The sequence below is a fragment of the Anomaloglossus baeobatrachus genome, chromosome 9 (assembly GCF_048569485.1).
Source record: "Anomaloglossus baeobatrachus isolate aAnoBae1 chromosome 9, aAnoBae1.hap1, whole genome shotgun sequence".
NCBI classification, from domain to species: Eukaryota; Metazoa; Chordata; class Amphibia; order Anura; family Aromobatidae; genus Anomaloglossus; species Anomaloglossus baeobatrachus.
The window spans coordinates 227,019,716-227,026,089 of NC_134361.1; the positions used below are offsets into that span (position 1 = coordinate 227,019,716).

General features: G+C 43.6%; 1 protein-coding gene and 1 long non-coding RNA gene across 2 annotated transcripts in view; one reads left to right on the top strand and one right to left on the bottom strand.

Annotated features, from left to right (window-relative positions):
• Positions 1 to 95, bottom strand: part of LOC142251922 (calmodulin-regulated spectrin-associated protein 1-like) — a 48,189-nt gene extending 48,094 nt beyond the window's left edge. The window contains exon 1 of the mRNA XM_075324970.1: positions 40 to 95. Within this exon, the coding sequence (XP_075181085.1) occupies positions 40 to 95 (56 nt within the window). The remainder of the gene's footprint in view (positions 1 to 39) is intronic.
• A 4,356-nt stretch (positions 96 to 4,451) lies between these two features.
• Positions 4,452 to 5,782, top strand: LOC142251669 (uncharacterized). Its single transcript, XR_012725324.1, has 6 exons — positions 4,452 to 4,644; positions 4,788 to 4,858; positions 4,952 to 5,018; positions 5,181 to 5,254; positions 5,338 to 5,501; positions 5,661 to 5,782. It is a non-coding gene; the product is annotated as an uncharacterized LOC142251669 (long non-coding RNA).
• Positions 5,783 to 6,374: the final 592 nt, after the last annotated feature.

Sequence of the window (6,374 nt, forward strand, 5' to 3'; positions counted from 1 at the left end):
ATCGCTATCCTTTTCACGCTGAAACTATCTCCTCCCAACATCTCACTGGCACTGTGTTGTCCTTTATGTATTTTTAGAGAGACACTGTTTGTCATTTTTATAATTTTCTAAATAAAACTTAAATATTTTTAGAGGTATTGTTTTTTCTGTGGTCTTATGCTGATACCATACCTCGGTTCTATATTTATTTGTGGTTCAAGCTTAATTAATGGCGGGCTTCTTGTCAGGACCCATTAATACTACCAGGTGGTTGGACGATGCTGACGAAGTTTTTTCTGATAAAATAACAGATGGCCAGAGTACTGGTAAAACAAGCATTAGGGGTTTATTTTCAGAGTTACTTGATACATATAAATTGAACATCAAATCCTGGTGGGAAGTGCAGTCCTTGGAACGATACGTTAAACAAAGGATCATACCACGGGGTCTTAGAATTAATCTGATTCCAGCCGAAAGGTCAAGAACAGAGAAACTTATAAAGAGATGGGAGGAAGAACTGACTGACTCTTCCATCAGATTAATGACGATCCTCCTTGAGGAAGAAAAGGTAACTCTAGAGAATAGCTCCATAGCCCTACAAAACCTAAGGGAGGAAGCGCTGAAGCTTAAGGGAGATCCCGAATTTACTACCAGGGAGACAGCATTACAGCTGGCGGTTGATAAATATCAACAAAACCTAAAGACCCGGAAGCATAAACATTTTCTAAGGGACCTGGGAGACTTCTCTGAGAGGAGGGAGACCCCCTCTTTGGCTACTATTCCCGTAACAGATATATCTTCCTCAGACTGCTCAGATTCAGAACCACAGGGACGATCTGAGTGGAACAGAGGGAGAAGCAATAGGTATTCTCAAGGGAGACAGAACAACTGGGGCAGACAAAGTAACAAGAAAAAACAATGGGGTCAGGCACCTGGGAGATTTGCATCATCTTCCTCTTCTGGGGTATCCTTCCAACTGAATGGGCAACAAAGAACCCCAGACACTATAGCCCCACCCCCTCCTTTATCTTACCCCATTCCCCCACCTTCGGGAATGTACCAACTCCCACCGAGTACTTCTTTTTTAGGGGGAAGAGATCCTTACAATCTCAGAACCCAAAATCAAAGGAATTACCGGAAATAGACCACCTTGGAGGTCAAGATAACCAAATTATAAACCTGTCAAGCTATTGCCTCTCTGATACGGAAAAACGAGTCTTGGGTTACGGTTTGTCATATGTCCCTACAAGCAGGTTCGACCCCTTTAATTGGGTCAAGGACATTGAACTATTCCTTAGAAAGCTTAGGTGGAAGAAATTCTTTTCACAAAATGATGAGACAGAATGTGCACGTCTTGGTATTCCAAGAGATATGCTAGAGGATGTCAGACTACTGTCCTCCCTGAGTAATGACAATGGGGAGCGCACAGGGTTGGGACCATTTACAAACCTTAAACCCAAAAGTAAGAAAATGCCACCTGCCTCGGAATCAAGCAGCCTGGACATTTTCTTAAAATTGGTTACTAATGACCTTCGGGCCATTCAGCCCAAAATACAGTCAGTCAAATCAAATCTAACAAGGGAGGAATGGCAGGCTTTGACCAAGCTTGAGAATAACACACGAATTACTATTAAACCATCTGATAAAGGTGGAAATATAGTAATCATGGATACCAAGGACTATCCGGTTATGTGTGGGAGGATTCTGTCAGATGAGACTACCTATGAAATACTACCGAAGGACCCAACCCTAAGCTACCTACAAGAACTACAGGTACTTTTGAACAAAGCGCTAGAATTAAAGGTTATCTCAGTCAAAGAATTTGAGTTTCTGTATCCAAAATTTCCAGTCACAGCCACCTTTTACGCCACTCCCAAAGTGCACAAGGGACTTAATCCAATTAAGGGCCGTCCCATTGTCTCTGGGATAGATGCTATTGGCCAAAATTCCAGTATCTATCTTGATACGATTCTTCGTCCCTTTGTTACAAGTCTACCCTCATATATAAGAGACACTAATGATCTGATATCGAAATTAGAGGGTATTATCCTTGAACCTGATACGTTACTTGCGTCAATAGATGTGGAGCAACTCTACAGTAGTATCCCGCATGAACAGGGATTGGAAGCAGTCAATTCATATCTTTCTACACGTGGGACCCAGTGTCTTGTTCATAGCAAATTCATTGGGGACCTATTACGGTTCATATTAACACATAATTTTTTCCTCTTTGGAGGGAAATTTTACCACCAGCTCAGGGGCACGGCGATGGGGAGTCCATGTGCCCCGACGTATGCCAACATGTTCCTGGGCTGGTGGGAGAACACCTATGTGTTTGAGGACGAGGATGTCATTTTTTCCCCCCATATACAATTTTGGGGGCGTTATATTGATGACATCCTCGTCCTTTGGACAGGCACGGAATCCCTCTTTGTGCAATTTTTGGAAAAACTTAACAACAACAACATTGGCCTAAGGTTCACGTATGAGATGGATAGGGACTGTCTGGCCTTCCTGGATCTAAAAATCTCAAGGGATACTTGTGGCAATTTGGCCACTACGATCTATAGAAAACCTACGGCAACCAACAGCCTCCTTAGGTGGGAGAGCTACCACCCAGCCCCCCTGAGGAAGGGTATACCGAAGGGACAGTTCCTTCGTCTGAGAAGGAACTGTTCATCACTTCACGACTTTGAATCCAAATCCTTGGATATGAAAAGTAGGTTTCGTAGGAGGGGATATCCCTCACAGATCCTCGAACCAGCATATAAATTTGCCCAATCCACTCAGAGAAGGGAACTACTAAAACCTATGAAAAAACGAGAAGATGATCAGATCATTAGGCTTATAGCCACCTATGATGATCAAAATCCTAGGGTTATGGAAATTTTGAAACGCCACTGGCCTATCCTACAAACGGATCTGGATGTGGGTAGACATATATCCCCACACCCCAGCGTTACCTTCAGAAGGGGCAGATCTATCAAGGACCATCTAACTCACCAGCCACTATGTACCCCCGAGAGGAGAAAACACATGGCTAGATCGAAAACCCCAGGGGACATTCAGATGTGGGAGATGCGTGTACTGCCCTTACATTAATCAGAGGAAGGAGTTTTCAAACATTAAGACCAGAAGATCCTTTAAAATTAAAGACTTTGCCAATTGTAGAACGGAGGGAGTAGTGTATCTTTGTACCTGCAGCTGCCCCCTGGCCTATGTTGGCAAGACCAGGAGGCAGCTGCGGGTCAGGATAGGGGAACATCTGGGTGACGTTGGTCATGAGAGAGACACAGCCATTGCACGGCACGTTAACCAGTGTCACCAGGGAGATACGGGGGCTATCTCTTTTCAAGTGATTGAAGTTGTTGGTAAACCAGCACGTGGAGGTGACTGGGACAAAAAAATTCTACAGAGAGAGGCAAGGTGGATTTTCCTTCTTGACTCAGTCTCCCCAGGGGGACTTAATGAAAATTTGAGCTATGTTAGCTTTCTCTAAATCCTACCTGATTCAGTATAAAAGACAAGAGCGTTCTGGTATCAAATGGTTCCCCGTCTTCCATATATATATATTATGTTTTTCTTAATCTCTAGGCACCTTGGGTGCTATCCTTGGGTATGCCCCCTTTATGGATACTGGGTCCCCAGGATGTGGGGGAACCCCCAAACCCCCCCCCCCCCTCCCTCCTCCCTAATCCCCCCTTTTTTCCCCCCCCTCCCCTCTTATGCCTTTCCGACAACTGGTGCCTGGTGTGCACCCTCTCCTGTACAGTGCCTGTTCAGAGATCTGGAACATTTGCTGATATACTCAAATTTAGGCATATTACGTGTGAGCTATCTTTAAGGCAGAACATAACCTCACACTTTTGCAGCTATATATTTTTCTGTCTGATTATGGATATTGCTTCTAGCTCTCATGCCTAGCCCTGAATGAGCAAAATGTCATGCTCAGTTGCTGGGCACCCCCCCCCCCCCCCCTAATTTAGCTGAGGTCAATAACAGTAACTTTATTTATAACTTTTATTGTCCTAGGTATCTTACATATATAATGACATATCACTTCAGTATATCTTACACTGTCCCCTTATTATGTAGTGCTGCCTTGTGCAGCTTAGCTCTGCACTGGTCTATAATGCCTAGAGCTATGGTCGAGTAATAACCGAAAAATATATCAGGCACCCCCTTTCATACGGCCTCCTTGGGTTTATAAACAAGTAACCTTCCTATATTTATACTTATCCTATTTTGCCCATGTTATACATAACGGCAGGTTACTTCCAGTTACCTAATACGGCCTCTTCATCTACAGTATTTCATTCTGCTAAGCTGTAGCTCAGCTCTGCATTAAGCGACATGTCACTTTAAGCAGCATGGCACGCCCCTCGCAATCCTCCTCTATTCTGAGTCTGGACATGTGATGGATTCATACGAGATCGTAGGATTGGCTTAAGAGATCTGTCAATCACGGATTCTCAGCCTGTGGGGCGGGAGCAACACTGTTTACTTCCGGTCGCGGGAGGTTTAAAACACCTCCGTCCGTGGGATTAGGCACATATCATCTGGGCACAGGACAGGACACAGCGCTGGCTCCCTGCGGTTAGATGTGCTTCGGCGCTCGGGACACTTTGTCCTTGCAGGTTGAGCTTTTCTTCGGACCAAGTATCGGTATGTCTTTACACCTTTTTGGAGTGTTTTCTCCCACAGGACATTTCAAAGGACGAGTAATGGTGCTGTAAATGTCCTGTTGTTTCCTCTTGCAGAATCGTTATGGGATCACCTGTAGTGATCGTTTGTTTTCATGTCTTTAGGTGAAAGAAGTGTTCATTATAACACTTGGTCACTATACTGGAACACTGTGTAAAGGAGCTTTTCTTTGCAGGTATACACTTTTTTCCATAGATGTATGTCCTGTCCTGTTTATATTCACATATTTCTATGCGGGATATTAGATCATTATTATTATTCCTTTTAGGATTATATAGATTCCGATGCTGCGTATTGATACAGCACCCCCTACCTCAGTGACCAAGAAATTACAGGTATTTATTTTTCAGGACTAGTCAGGTGTCATCTAGTAAATTTATGCTTGCACCATTTGTCCTGGTTTGGTGGATACAGGACGATATACCACACTGATGTGGCTCCCTAAGGGAATTCAACGTACTTCTAGGTCCATGACTATTATCCTTTTTTCATTTTAGGACTGGACACACTAACAGTGTAGATATTGGTGTAACACCATCAACTAAAGAAATTGGACTCTTTGCATGTATAGGTATCTACTTTTCTCTATGGGACACTGTAGGTTTCCTGAATCTACCTTGTTTAATTGGTATTTTACTGTCTCTGTCTATGCAGATGTCCCTGCTGCCCTAATGTGACCTAGACATGGTTAGGATGTGATCCATAAGCCTTTTAAACACAAGGATAGGAAGACTCATGTGATACCTTAGGAGTTTTTTTGATTTACTAAACTCCTAGCATCCCATTGGCTATTCATCCATTTTTGGAGTTATAACGAGGTATTTTTCATCTTATCCACTTTGTTACCTCTTTCCTTCCTCCCCCCTCCCCCCTCCCCCTCCTTCCCCTCCCCCCCCCCCCCCCCTTCCATTCCCCTTCCCCCCTTCCAAGCCTATCAACTCAGTTCCTCAGAATATTTTCTTGTCGGCTTTATTTAGAGACAAGTTCTTCTGAATGAGAATATCTGCCAGCATATCATGTGATTAAAACCAAGTTTTTCTGGTATATTATCAAAAGGCTTTCGGGTTGGACCGTTCATATCCCGCTCTATAACTATTACCGTTATGTAAGTTATATACCCAAGAGAATATAATGATTTTTCAATCTACTTTGATGAAGTTATATTAAGACATTACTTGTCCTCTCTTTTTTGTGCATCAACAGGGTATGACTTTTTTTACCCCTGATGATCCCCCAGCATTGCGTTAGGTGGGGGAGAAACGCGTCGGGAGAGCGTGGGGTGACAGCTACTGCAGCGGGTCCCCTACAGCTCCACCTAACAAAATTTAAATTCATCTGACTGAAGTATCTATTTGAGTCAGGAACCAAATTTAACGCATTTGTGTTTATGTGTATATTTATGGTTTTGCACTAATCACCTGGGTTGGTGGTGGACACCCCTTGGCTAGAGATAGGGACAGGGAGGGACAGCCACCCGGAACGGGGAGTGCCCAGTAACTTAGGACACCCTCCGTCGTCAGGAAGGGTCAATAAAGGCTATGAGATCAGTAATCTGACGACTCTGTGAATATCTATCTATCGCTATCCTTTTCACGCTGAAACTATCTCCTCCCAACATCTCACTGGCACTGTGTTGTCCTTTATGTATTTTTAGAGAGACACTGTTGTCATTTTTATAATTTTCTAAATAA